At 33.9% G+C, this 13862-nt stretch overlaps 4 protein-coding genes across 8 annotated transcripts; 2 read left to right on the forward strand and 2 right to left on the reverse strand.

Annotated features, from left to right (window-relative positions):
* The first annotated feature begins 355 nt into the window (after positions 1-355).
* On the forward strand, positions 356-2474 carry LOC140822260 (protein THYLAKOID ASSEMBLY 8-like, chloroplastic). 2 transcript variants are annotated; one of them, XM_073183010.1, is made up of 2 exons: positions 356-794; positions 1884-2474. In XM_073183010.1, exons 1-2 carry the CDS (start codon positions 414-416, stop codon positions 2271-2273), a joined length of 771 nt encoding a protein of 256 aa, XP_073039111.1. In that variant the 5' UTR covers positions 356-413; the 3' UTR covers positions 2274-2474. The 2 variants fall into 2 exon arrangements, with proteins under 2 accessions (XP_073039111.1, XP_073039113.1); XM_073183012.1 differs by lacking the exon at positions 356-794 and adding an exon at positions 814-1492.
* Positions 2475-3051: 577 nt separating this feature from the next.
* LOC140822245 (putative pectate lyase 2) lies at positions 3052-4937 on the forward strand. The gene is made up of 4 exons (XM_073182989.1): positions 3052-3926; positions 4145-4248; positions 4456-4594; positions 4674-4937. Exons 1-4 carry the CDS (start codon positions 3144-3146, stop codon positions 4890-4892), a joined length of 1245 nt encoding a protein of 414 aa, XP_073039090.1. The 5' UTR covers positions 3052-3143; the 3' UTR covers positions 4893-4937.
* A 63-nt stretch (positions 4938-5000) lies between these two features.
* On the reverse strand, positions 5001-6306 carry LOC140822253 (uncharacterized). Its single transcript, XM_073182999.1, has 3 exons — positions 5435-6306; positions 5315-5344; positions 5001-5228 (listed from the first exon to the last, which is right to left on the reverse strand). The coding sequence occupies exons 1-3, from the start codon at positions 6246-6248 to the stop codon at positions 5101-5103; spliced, it is 972 nt and encodes a 323-aa protein (XP_073039100.1). The 5' UTR covers positions 6249-6306; the 3' UTR covers positions 5001-5100.
* Positions 6307-6478: 172 nt separating this feature from the next.
* Positions 6479-9778, reverse strand: LOC140822282 (transcription termination factor MTERF4, chloroplastic-like). Of its 4 annotated transcripts, none has more exons than XM_073183036.1 (2): positions 9580-9778; positions 6479-8419 (listed from the first exon to the last, which is right to left on the reverse strand). In XM_073183036.1, the coding sequence occupies exon 2, from the start codon at positions 8386-8388 to the stop codon at positions 6814-6816; it is 1575 nt and encodes a 524-aa protein (XP_073039137.1). In that variant the 5' UTR covers positions 8389-8419; positions 9580-9778; the 3' UTR covers positions 6479-6813. The 4 variants fall into 4 exon arrangements, with proteins under 4 accessions (XP_073039137.1, XP_073039131.1, XP_073039122.1 ...); XM_073183030.1 differs by having other exon boundaries at positions 9543-9778; XM_073183021.1 differs by having other exon boundaries at positions 9531-9778.
* Positions 9779-13862: the final 4084 nt, after the last annotated feature.

The following is a 13862-nucleotide window of genomic DNA, read 5'->3' on the forward strand; positions in this document are numbered from 1 at the left end:
TAATAAATCCTTCACAAAAACTCTTGTGAAACGGTCTCACAGATCAATTTCGTGAGTCAATTATCTTATTTGTGTCATTTATGAAAAAATATTATTTTTTTATGCTAAGAGTATTATTTTTTATTATGAATATCAGTAATATTAACTTGTCCTAAAATTCATGAAACCGTCTCGTAAAATATCTATTTTGAATCATTCATAATTAACGTGACTTGTATGATATCGAATAATCACAAGGATCGTCGCTTGACAGGTCAAAAATAAAATAAAAATAGAAATACATATTTTAATCAAATAAAAAAATAAAAAAATTATTTTATTAAAATTATAGCGTGAGCCAACTCCGCTTAAACCTATTGCGCGGTTAATCTGCTTAGCCCCTTTGTTCCTTCTTCTTCCTATTCCCTTGTAGAATGCGAGTCCCAACCCTAATTTTGTCGAGGTCAAAATCAGCCCTTTTCGCCTCCAAATCCCTCCTTGACAAACATTTCGTCAGTATTGAATCCGTGATCTGTCCATCGCCACAAGTACACGAAAGCTACAGTGATTTTCCGCGACTATGGAGCTGGTTCCGGGCTTACCACGACGGCAGGCCTCGAGGGCCTCTGTGGAGGGGCAAGAAACTACTTGGAAAGGAGGCGCTCTTCGTTATACTGGGCCTCAAGCGATTCAAAGACGATGACGAGAAGGTCGATAAATTCATCAAAACTCACGTGTTAAGGCTCCTCAAAATGGATTTGATCGCTGTTCTAACTGAGCTCGAACGCCAGGAGGAGGTCCACCTTGCTGTCAAGGTGGTTTAATTGTTTTTGCACTCGCGCTTTGCTGTTTGCTGCCCTGATGTGTTTGAGTTTGTTTTTTTTTTCTTCATTTTTTTAGATTAAATCTAAATGAAAATCTGGTAAGTTGAGCTTCGTATGTTGGACAGTCCAATTGTGGGGCTGCTTTGTCATTTAAAATTTTTAAGTTGCATCTATTAGGTCTGGTATACTGGAAAAATTGGTTGGTTCTACCGCAAAGAGAGTACACAGTTCAATCCCCATGAGTTGCTTGGTGTCAGTAATTATTTTGAAGGGACTATTGGAGAGCGTTAACTATATTCTGTATGACCATCTAAGATGTTCTATGTGTATATTTATTTATTTGTGTAGTATTGATAGAAAGTGGCATTTGGACTGTTATACACACTAAAATATTTGAGGTACCATTATCATCAGTTTTGATTTTTGGCATAGTGATTGAAAATGGGTTGCTAAATATTTGTTAAAAGTCGTCTTTTTTTTACTGAGATGAGGAAATGTAGGGCATTAGACTGATGGGGCTGTTTATTTATTGATCAAGTCTTAAAAGGGTTTCTCTTCTTGAAATATATTTAGCAAGATTTCAGAATTAGCTGCTCATTAGAACCTTCAGGTGCAGTACAATACTTATTAAAAAGTTTCTGGAGATAGCTGGATGCATTTCCATAGCTTTTGAGGATATGGATTATCAGGTAATGTTTTACTGGATTAAAAAGTTGTCTACCAATAGATCATAGATATCTGCAAAAGAGTTAATGGTAGTGAGGAAAAGAACATTGAGCGCAAGTGTTTTTTGGCTTCATTTTCTCAGTAGGTTGTAGGTTATCCAGGTCGCTAATGATCTCAGCTCCAATTAACCTCAAATATCAAATAAACTTGAAACATCGGTTAACAAATTCAGTTATGCAATTGGAAAGCCAATTTGAGTAGAGAACTTTACTCAACTGGTTTTCAGACAAATCCTCGATGAGCCGGAGGCATTAAACTCTTTCTTTATCTAATGGTTCATGTTATTATACCTTTCTACTATACTTACAGCGTTTTAGCAATATCTTGACTCATGATCAAATATCATACTTTCAGATGTTTAAGGTGATTCAAAAACAAGACTGGTATAAACCGGATGTTTTCCTATACAAGGATTTGATTGTAGCATTGGCTAGGCGCAAAAAAATGGATGATGTGATGGAGTTATGGGAAAGTATGAAAAAGGAAAAGTTGTTCCCCGATTCTCAAACTTACACTGAAGTTATTCGGGGTTTCTTACAGTATGGTTCTCCTGCTGATGCAATGAACATATATGAGGACATGAAGAAGTCACCTGATCTACCCGAACAATTGCCATTCAGGATATTGTTAAAGGGGCTTCTGCCGCATCCCTTGTTAAGGAATAGGGTCAAACAAGACTTCGAGGAAATTTTTCCTGATCAACATGTTTATGATCCTCCACAGGAGATATTTGGACTACGATGAGGTTTCTTCGATGTGGTTTATTTGTTGCAGTTTTTATTAATTGTAACCTAACCCTCCATTCTTATGACCTCAACCAGCACAACAGAGAAGATGTATTTTTTTAAGGTGAGGAATCTATAGTAGTTTGATTCTCAAGGGTTTATTGATTTGTAATGTTGCTTTGGTTTCGGATATATATAAATAAATAACATAACTGCAGTATGTCAATGTGTCATTCGTCAACATGAAACAAGAGATGAACAAATTGTTGAAGCAAAAGATTCGAGATTTTTTAAATTTAATACTAAAGAACTATAAAAGCTCTTGAGCTATCAAATAATATTATTTTGGCTATAATTTACTCAGAAATACTTTGTATTATGCTTGTCATATGTTACAATTTCACGATCCCGAATGTGAGTATAGTTCGAGGGTTGCTCGTACTTGGAGTGCAAGATTTTAGCAATATGATAATATAACGTGGACAACAAAAAGATTCTTGACTGAGTCCATTTCTCATGTATTTTCTTTTGTTTTATGATAAATTGGTAAAGGGTCAACAACAAAGCTTCCACTTATTTAAAAAGGAAAAAGATAAAACAATATCAAACATATGGTAACTCGGCCGCAAGTTTCAATAGTTGTTTGAGATATACAAAGGGATGCATTTAAGTACTAGGGAACGTGTGTATCTGGGGTACTAATATATAATCATAGCCCAACACGAGTTTTTATCATTCTACAACGTATATTAAATTGATCAATAATTAGATTACCCTGTTTCACGTATATAATGTTTGCCAACTTCGTGCTTTCACGTTGAGAAATGAATCCTCAAAATCAGACCGAATAATGAATGGAAAATGAGGGCTATATGCTTATACTGTTAACATGGATCCCACGACTGTGCACATTTTCCTTGCTATTTATCAATGTCCCCAGTGTTCTTCATGTCAAACATCGACCATGGCGAAGCCGAGGTCTTTCTTTCTATTTTCTTGGCTGTTAGTCTTTTGCATGCTAACTTTCAGGGCTCATTCATCCCAAAAGAGTTCCAAGAAGTCGTCATTTACGTCAACATTTAAGGTAATGAACAAAATAGATTCTTGTTGGAGATCCAACCCCAACTGGGCTAAGAACCGCCAGTCATTGGCTGACTGCGCGGTTGGTTTTGGATGCGGAGCAATGGGAGGGAAGAATGGTGCCATTTATGTGGTAACGGACGCTTCAGACGACCCTGTGAATCCCAAAGCAGGCTCGTTGCGTTATGGTGCGATTCAGGCTCAACCACTTTGGATCATATTTGAAGGGGACATGACTATTACACTTAAGAATGAACTGATGGTGAACAGTTACAAAACAATTGATGGTAGGGGTGCTAAAGTCGAAATAACCGGAGGTCCCTGTATTAGTATAGATTATGTGAGCCATGTTATAGTCCATGGGATTAGCATACATGATTGCAAGCCCGGGAAGAGGGGTATGGTCCGGAGCACACCCGATCATGTTGGTGAAAGGCTTGGCAGTGATGGAGATTCCATTAGTATCTTCGCATCATCTAACATTTGGATCGATCATTGCTACCTTGCTCGTGCAACAGATGGTCTCGTTGACATTATACATGGCTCTACTGGTATAACTGTTTCCAACAATTACTTCACTCAACATGATAAGGTACGTCAACTCGCACTGATTTTAAAATTTCTACAGTTGAGAGGGACGACTTCAAGTAATGATGCATGTATATATATATATATATATATATATATATATATATATATATATATATATATATATATATATTCATATTACTGAAATGAATATCTTTGGAAATACATTTTGCAGAATAATGGAGCGCAAATCTGTTATATATGAAAATTTTATGATTTCAGGTGATGTTACTCGGGCATCAAGATGGATTTGCGGCCGACAGGGTAATGAAAGTTACCGTGGTTTTCAACCACTTTGGCCCTGGATTGATTCAAAGGATGCCAAGGTATATGTTCAAGGATGTTATGTGAGTTAAAGTTAAGCCCAAAACTCTTAACAATCCCACTTGAAATCAATGAGCGGCATAAAAATTTGATGGACTCTCACACTCTTGGCAAATTAGTCTTTGTTTGGGTTCGTTGTCTTTGTATCTGAATACGGTGCTACCTTTAAAATATGGTTAATTGTAGCTAGTCACAATGCATCTTTTCAGGGTTAGAACCGGATACGCACATGTTGCCAACAATAGGTACGACCAGTGGCTAATGTATGCAATTGGTGGGAGTTCTGATCCAACTATACTTAGTGAAGGGAACTATTTTGTTGCTTCGAATTATGCTTACGCTAAACAGGTAAAGAGAAATAAATCTGCTAGTAACTTGTGCTTGAAGTGATGCCTAGATACGGACTAACAAAATTATGGGGTGACAGGTTACAAAGAGGGAGACAAATAATGGTTGGAAAAACTGGAAATGGAGGTCGACTAACGATGTATTTATAAATGGAGCGTATTTTGTACCATCGGGTTATGGAAGCTGCTCTCCAAATTATTCGGGACAGCAGTATTTTGCTGCCGCTCGGGGCTCTTTAGTCCCCGCTTTGACATCAGATGCCGGTCCTCTCCGTTGCCGCCTTAACATAAAATGCTAAAAAAAATTGTTTCCCGTCGTCCAGTTGTTTTGCATGGTTTCCTTTTTTTTATATATACTCTCGAGCACGGGCCTCATCATTATTATTGTAAAAAGAAAATCAATACCCTTTTGAGATATAAGTGTTACTTGAAGAAAAAAACAGGATTCATAAACAAAATTAAAAGAAAGTGGAGAGTTAGATTCATTGCTTGGAATGCAAGCCGAGATCAGAAAAGCCTGTTTTCATTGCTTTGAACTCCATGTGTTACAGGCGCTTTTGTCCTCAGCTTTCTCAGGTACCACAATCCAGCACCAATACCCAACGCTCCAGCTATTGAAACTGCTGTTACAGCCCCTGTGTAAACATCCAAAACACAGAAATTAAGAGAGAACTGAAATTCGAAGATCTAGCTAAAACATTTTAAAACTTCATTTACTCACCTGCTACCACTCCAGGCCTATTATGATGATCTGCATTTGCACCAAGGGATTAATCAAGATTAAAATAATATGTAAACAACAAACATGGAAAAGTTTAGTTTCAGGTATGTAAATACATACCTTCACAATGAGTGGTCGTATTTCCTTTCTCACACAAACACAAGAAATCCTGTGTTTCTGTATCAAACCCACAAACACCGCCACCCTTTGCATTGTCCTGGCACCGGAGACAACGAGTAGTGACAGGAATTTCGAAATCAACCCTGATCCCATACTCCGGAACCTGACTATAAACAGGTGTAACACCGAGGTTGCTCCAATAAACACTCGTATATGTTGAACAATGCTTGAGCATCATTCTTAAAGACTCACTCCCTTTTGGATAATAAGAACAACACGTGCTGCCAAGCAATGCAGAAGCACATTCGGGCAAGTTTCTGCAGAGATAGCTAGCTGTGTCACAGGTGGAGTCGCACTGTTCAGGAAACCGTTCGCAAAATATGGGCCTGGACTCCATGACCACATCATTCTCACTACAGTTGAAGAAAAGATAGTCATTTTGAGGTGAGAGTTTGAACCGAGTACTTGTATCCAGGCTAAATGGCCTGGTGGGACGAAACTCATTACCATCTTGGCAGTTCCACATGAATGGATCCGTGACGAAAATATGTGGATCCGAATAACTCACGTTTCGGATTGGATATCTACCAGATGGGGTACGGACTTGGAGTTGGCCCGAGTCAGAGCATACCAAGATGTGCCTGTAATACGGGCTACCGCAGCCATCATCTATACCGAAAGGGTAGTTTATTGGTATTTCACCGCAAGAGTTTCGACATAATTGGCTTGTTTTGGCTTGTGTTAAGCTTAGGAGATATAATGGGAGTATTGTGAATAGGGAGGAGAAAAAATAAGGTAATAATTTTGATGCCATGGTGCCTAGTTTTGTTGTCAAGTAATGTGCAAGAACTTTGTTTTATTTCAGTTGAAGTTCAGCATTTGAATAATGTAATAGAAGAATTTATTAAAGCTGTGTCTGATTTCAGAGCTTTAGCTTTTCCCTTTCTTTGCTTTAATGTACTTTATTCTGCTTTAAGTTTTAATGTACTTCGTTCTGATTTGAACGAGTGCTTTTGCCATTTTTAGGCGGTCTTTAGGATGACATCATTCGAAGATATATGTATTAATCACATTATCAACCTCAAACGTTGAATTTTGGTGCTAATAATTCTCCATCAATACATACAAGGCACAAAATCGTCAAGAGCAACACTTTTTTCAAATGAATATTCCTTGTTTCTCCCATCTAATAAAACACGTCTAGTTATAAGTGAACTTGTACAAAAAGAAGGGTAAAAAAAATCCATGCCTGCTTCAAGGCATTGTAAAACCGACGAACGCGTAGCATGCACCGACTTCTTGACGCCCTTACCCCCATACAAGGGTTGATGACAGGATTGCAGATAAAGATAGGTTCAGAATCAGATTTCAATTTGATTCTAATGTTTAATATATTCATCCTCGTAGTCATCAACACTGTCGTCCTCATAATCAGAATCCGAGTCTTCACTGACGGGTTGCATCAGAGTATTTAGGTCGAATGAAGAAGATTCGGGTTCTATCTCTTCGATGTCAAACGAATCATAGCTCATCCTTTCTTCGAATTTCTCGTCTGAACAATTCAGAAGCCAAGAAAGAGAGCACTTTAATCTCTTACTTGCGATCATCTTATGTCTAGGCTTAATTGTTGAAGCAAGTCCATACGTGAAGTAAGCTGGGAAAGAAACCAAATCATCCAGTGGCCTGTTCATAGTGGATTCAAAGAACTCAAAATTAAGTCTCATGATGTCGAGATTCAAGGCCAACAACTGTGGACACCCAACAACCATCGTTTTCACTTGTTCTAAGGAGAATTTGCATTCTTTCAAGAAATTTGCATGCCTCACTATTGCTTTGTCGCTTAGGCTGACAATCTGCGGCATCTTCTCTACGACTCTTCCAAAATCTTTGGGACCCAATCCAAAAATTTTGTTGAGAAAGCTCTGTTGGCTGAGAAGTTTTGTTTCAAGGTCAATTCCCATGATTTCAGGATATTGAGCGATCACACTAGCAAGGGACTTTTGGCTAACATTATATTCTAAAAGGAGTTTTATGTTTGATTTCACCCGCTCATTAAGTTCAAAACCAAGAATGTGTGGGCTTTTCTCGATTAATCTAGCGACAGCTAAGCTTGGTATTCCAATGCTTTCCAAGTATTCAACGAATGGTTTGATAACACGTCCCACTCGCATGCCCAATATCTCTGGATAAGTAGTTAGCACCCGACCAATCTCTCGCCTGGCAACTCCAATTCCAACCAAATAAGCCACGGAAGTACTCATGGTGCCCTCAAGTTTAAACCCCAGAACTTCTGGATACCTCTCTAACACTCGGGGAATGTCATTAGGCTTAATGTCCATACCTTGCAGATACTTGACAACTGGTGCAAGGTCAACAACAACACTAGCATGGAGGACTTGTGGGTACCGACGCAGAAACTCTGTGAAAGTAGATTTCCGTACGCCCAATTTTCCAAGGTAATCAAGTACTGGAATCATGTTTTTCTTTACACTGCAGCCAAGGACAAGAGGGTAATTGTTAATGTCTTCGATCGAAAGCCCTAAATTCTGAAGGAAGTTCACACGTTCTTTCATGACCTCAGCGGAAACAGGAAGTTCTAATCCATCAAGCTCATCAGGTATAATCCCGATGCCCCTCAAAAATTCGTAAACATGGGCGCGATTGGCTTCCCTCTCATTCTTCATCTGCAATAAACTAGGATGTGTATAGAACGAAGTGGGATTAACTTCTTTCTTGAGTTTGTCCTCTCTGGAGGAAGATAAATGTAAGGCCTTAAATGAAAGTGCTCTACCAGCTACAGAGGCGTTTGACCTCATCAACAATCCACATCTCTGAGCAGAATGGTTTGAAATTGCAAGAGATGAAACAAAATTCAACTGGGGTTGGTTAAATGTAATGGAGTGCACCAGCAAAAATGGGGGTTTTGCAATGCTCGTATAGCCAATTATCTTCATGCCCCTTAACAGATCGTGCAATAAAAATTATCTGCACGCACAAAAGATAAAATAAGAATCCAAAATTTCCTAAATGTTAATGCATGGTACTTGAATCACAGAGGGCTGGCAATATAATGCAAAATATACCAACTGCCTGATTAGTCTTTTTCTAAAACACAGCATACATCATATCTGTTGAGCACTCATTTTACCAGAGGTTTCCACGAAACCTACAGCGTCAAAGCATTGTTTGTTTCACAGTTACTTATACCTCCAGAAACTAGGAGACTTCAGAGATTAGCAAACATGGAACTTCAAAACTCATGCCAAAGTAAAAGCAAACATACACATCAATAAACTTGAATTCAGACTTATGCTATAGATTGTGCAAAAGTACAAGCCAAATATCAAGAAAGACCAAGTAATCAGTTCTTCAACCATCAGCAATTTAAATGAGGAACATTCAAAATCCCAGTCATAAACAGACAAAAAGTATGATAACAAAACCATCGAAAGTAGGTAACCTTAATTTTTTCTACTCAAGCCATAAATTTAATCAAAACTTCTAATGCGTCGCCCAAAAAATACATTTCTCAAACATCACAAGCGAATACATGGAACAAAACAATAATAATCATGATGATAAATCCATCTAAAGAAACAGTAATAAAAAATACACTTGCACGCATTATTTCAATAGAATGAAAGAAACAATTTCTGGATGAAATAACCAAAGAAAAGCACCAGCGAAGAAAAAGAAAATACAATGTGTTATAGGGCCAAATTACCCAAAAAAATCATTTCAATTACTTACGATCCGTAAAACCCATTTGTAACTCATAATTCGAACTTTCAAACTTCCGAAAGTGTAAGCTAAAAACAAAAAACCAAAATTAAAAATGCATTTTTAGAATCTCATAGCTTGGGGAGACCGTTAAGAACACCACATATTACACATTCGGTCCACAAAATTGAAGTTTGAATGATGAAAACGAGCGAAAGATAAAGGCTTTTAAAAAAAATATTAATTAACTCAAGTTATACAAGAATCCTAATCCGAATCCACCGAGGTCGCGAGAAACTAGCAAGTGATTTTTAAACTTATATTAAAAGAGAGATGAAAACGATAGAGAACAGAATTAAATTAATATTGAGCTAGCCTCAATCTTTACGGAGAGAATGTGTCGAGGCGGGCAAAAACGACAGTACTGGCGGTGGTGGGTGATGTATGGCCGCCGCAACAACAACAATCATAAATGTAAAAGGCTAAGTTCAGAATGGCAGTTGGCGGCGGTGAAGAGCGGCGCTGATAAGAATGGAATTCCGACACCACGTCGGCTTCTGCAACTCAATGTTCCAGCAGAAGTGCTCGATGGATAGTGAAGAATGAAGATGAAGATAGAGGGTTTTTAAATTAAATAAAATAATCATACAAATTAAATATATATTATGAAAATTATTTTTTCGTCAAAAAAAAAATCGAGTGTTATAACACAAAATAAAATATAAATAATAATAATTCTCTAAAATTTTATAATTACAATGGTTTAAGAACCAAACCCCTTGAAAAAATAATAGAGTCGTCACTATTCGGATGAGAACAAAGTTAGAGTCACGTTCGACATGTCAATACCGACAACAATGAAACTTACAGTAAAAAAAAAATCCGTTGATTTTAAAAATTGTGAGAGTTTAAGTCCCTCTATCTAAAAAAATCATATAATTAACTTTCAAGACAAAAACTTGTAAATATCGATAGGGTTGACTCGTCTCATAGATAAAGATTCGTGAGACCGTCTCAAAAGATAACTACTCAACTTTCAAAATATTTTGACGGTTCAAAATTCCATCATCTTACTAATTCTTTTACAATGTCTTTGGTTGGATTAAAATATGGACTCCTTATTTGAAAAAAAAAATATTAATTCATTTTTGAAATAATTATTTTTTTGTTATTTAAAATCATTGTATTTAAATTATAAATAAAACATATGGATTTTATGAAATGTTACTATTTTTGAAAATAAATTTTCATTTTTTTTTCATTAATCTAAATTATATCGTTTTTCAAACCATCTCTGGATCAACTTGCTTTAAAAACATGTAAATAATAAATAAAATAACCATTATGTTTTGAAACAAATATTATATATAAACAATGAATATGTGATATTTTTTTCTATTTAAATAAGATGATTATAAAGCCTAAATTCATAGAAATATATTCAGATATATTATCATATTATAAAGTTAAATATAAAGGGGATCGAATTAATATCTTACAAAAAAAAATTGTATGCTTTTCACTCCAATTTATTAGATTATTTAATTTTTATTCACAAAAAAGACTTTGTATGTCTAACTAATTACTAACTAGACGACTAATTCAAGTTAATTTGATAGTTTCGAACGAAAAAATAAGAAGAAAACGTCGAGTTTTTAAATTTAAAATAAGATCTCAAATTCGAGATTTAATTAAAAACTATACTTTATATGAATCATGATTATCACATTAGACAATATTTTTCTTTCAATAGATTTCTTCGTAGACTTTGAAATTTCTCATAAGTCTCGTATTGTTCAAAAATAATATCATCAATATAATTTTAAAAAAAATTAAAAATATCATATCTAGGTGGTTGTTTAAATTCATATGAATTCTTATGTAATTTAAAAGACATGGCTAGGAAATTAATAATAGTATAGAATTTGGTATTGAGAATTTTGTTTGCATGCATTTTTCTAAGAGTATGTCTTTTATGATACGGTGTCATGGATATAGATCTGTGAGACTGATCAACTCGATTTATATCTACAATGAAAAGTAATACTTTTTATATAAAATAATTTTTTATGCATCAGGTCGAGTGTGAGATCTGTCTCACAAAATTGACTCATATGAGACTCGTGTAATTATGCTATCCACGTCTACGAATGAGCAAAAATCATCGATGATCCTAATAAATTAATCAGTTTAATTTTCTATTAAGCAAAATCTTATGTGAGACGGTCTTACATGTCGTATTTTGTGATACGTGTTTCTTATTTGGGTCGTCAATGAAAAAATATTACTTTTTATGCTAAGAGTATTACTTTTTATTGTGATTATTTATACTAGGAGTATTACTTTTTATTATGAATATCGGTAGGATTTTTACAGATAAAAATTTGTGAGACCATCTCACGAAAACTTACTCTTTCTATTATTGATTCTCTTGTTAGAAAACGTCGAATTATTCAGATAGATAAATTGTAATTAGTTTGATTTTGAGATACAAAAAAACAATGTGTGTGGTCCATTTAAAAATTATTTCCATATAATTTTGGTCTGCTGGTTATTTGGCTCGATCGAAAACCTTATTCGCCTAACATTTTGTGTTACTCACATTTTATTTTATAAACAAAAAATAGAAATGATTTCTAATGTAAGGTGGATTATAAGGAGGACGAAATAAGTAAATATGCAATTCTGAAAATATAATCAGGGAAAATTACTAGAAAAATTAATATAAAAAATATAATTATATTATTTTTCTTCACAATAAATTTTATTGAATGGATAATTTCAAAATAAATAGATAAACATTAAAATGTTAACAAATTAGTTCAATAAACTAACTTATTTTGTATATTATATTAAAATAAAAAATAGGGAAATCAATACCATTTTACTGATATGTAAACAAAACTAAATCAACATTTGTTAAGCTTCTTATTTTCTTCGGAAAAATATAGTTATAAATGCAACATATAAATAATTATATTAAATAAATATTTTCATTAATTTTAAAGTATATTAATCTTTTTTTATCTAACAACCGCTACCATTTAATACACATTGGATAAAGTTACGAGATATCGTAATAGTATGCAAACCACATTAAATACATAAATTGCACTGGACAAACGTTTTGAACTTTTGTCACAGAATTACTCGAAAAAATATTGATAAGAAAATCAAACTTATGATCATTAGTCGAACGTTTTGACGACGTTATCAACTCATACACTCATCCATGTTTTGTATTCAAAATATTATATATGTGTGCCTCGATGTCAACAGTTGAAATAATGTTCTCTATTATTATTATTATTAAATTTGAGGCAGAGTAAAAATTCTTTTGATCTCAAATGTCATATCAATTCTTTCCTCGAAGTAATAAATTATATATTCAATCAATAACAAAAAATCGTATGAATCGATTTTATTAGATTTTTCTAATATGTTGTATATATAGATCATATCGATCTGTCTTTAAAAAAAATCTCAATCAATTTGTTTGTGGAACATAACATAGAGGGCAATGAGTTTGGTTGGATTTGATTATTTGCCATGTTAGATTGATAATTTATCGGTACTAGTGCACCCGTATACGTGGTGCATGTGTGTATAATATTTTTCTAATTAATTTGATTTATATTCAAATAAGAGTAATATCGTTGTTGTAATCATATTGTTATTTGAATTGATTATATTAATATGAAGATCGTATCATAATTTTAAAATAATTCAATGGCTTCTTCCTATACCTATGAATTCCATTAGACCTAAAAATATACATCGGAAGAATCGGTTGGATCACAGAAAATTGAGAAAAATAGAGGGCAAATATCTATCCAATATCACTGTTTGACGTACCATGAATCCACTTGAAAGAGTATTTATGTATATAATTCAGAGTTAAAAAATAAAACAACAATTCATCAGTAATTTATCAAATTAAATATATTATTATTTGTCATTTATTATTCCAAATCTTATACAAATATTTTAATAATCATGATATTATTTATTAGTATAATCACATCAATCAATCATGGTAGGCACACAAAAACAAATATATGTTGTACTTTTCAATACAATTTCCACATGAACATGTTTATTGAATTTTTGTACACTTAAATATTCATATTACCTTTAAATTTAACTTCTAGAATACTATCAAAATTATATTTAGAGTTAATCATATTTGAAAAAAATTATTAACTCTATATATTTTCAAATTTCGAGCACGTATATTTTTGAATTTTTTTACAGAAAAATGTTTAAATTTGAAAACAAAAATAAATAAATCATTTTTTACATAGAGTTTTCATCAATATCGAGATTTCACATTCTATATAATTAACATATATATACAAAGATTAGGATGAATTTCAATTGACAAAAATTTGTGCGAGACGGTCTCATAGGTTGTATTCTGTGAGACAGATCTCTTATTTGGGTCATCCATGAAAAAATATTATTATTTATGCAATGAGTATTACTTTTTCTTGTGAATATCGATAGGGTTAACCTATCACACATATAAAGATTCGTGAAACCGTCTCACAAGAGACATGTTTATTATTATTAAACATAAAAAGGCTGAGTTGCTTTGCATGAGATCTTACCAAATAATTATGATCTGTAATAAAAAAAATGTAATACATTAGAAGATTTGTCTGTCTGACAAGTCAATTAGTCCAAAAACATACGCGCAGCTCAAATT

Source organism: Primulina eburnea, chromosome 2 (assembly GCF_022965805.1).
Source record: "Primulina eburnea isolate SZY01 chromosome 2, ASM2296580v1, whole genome shotgun sequence".
In the NCBI taxonomy this organism is placed as follows: Eukaryota; Viridiplantae; Streptophyta; class Magnoliopsida; order Lamiales; family Gesneriaceae; genus Primulina; species Primulina eburnea.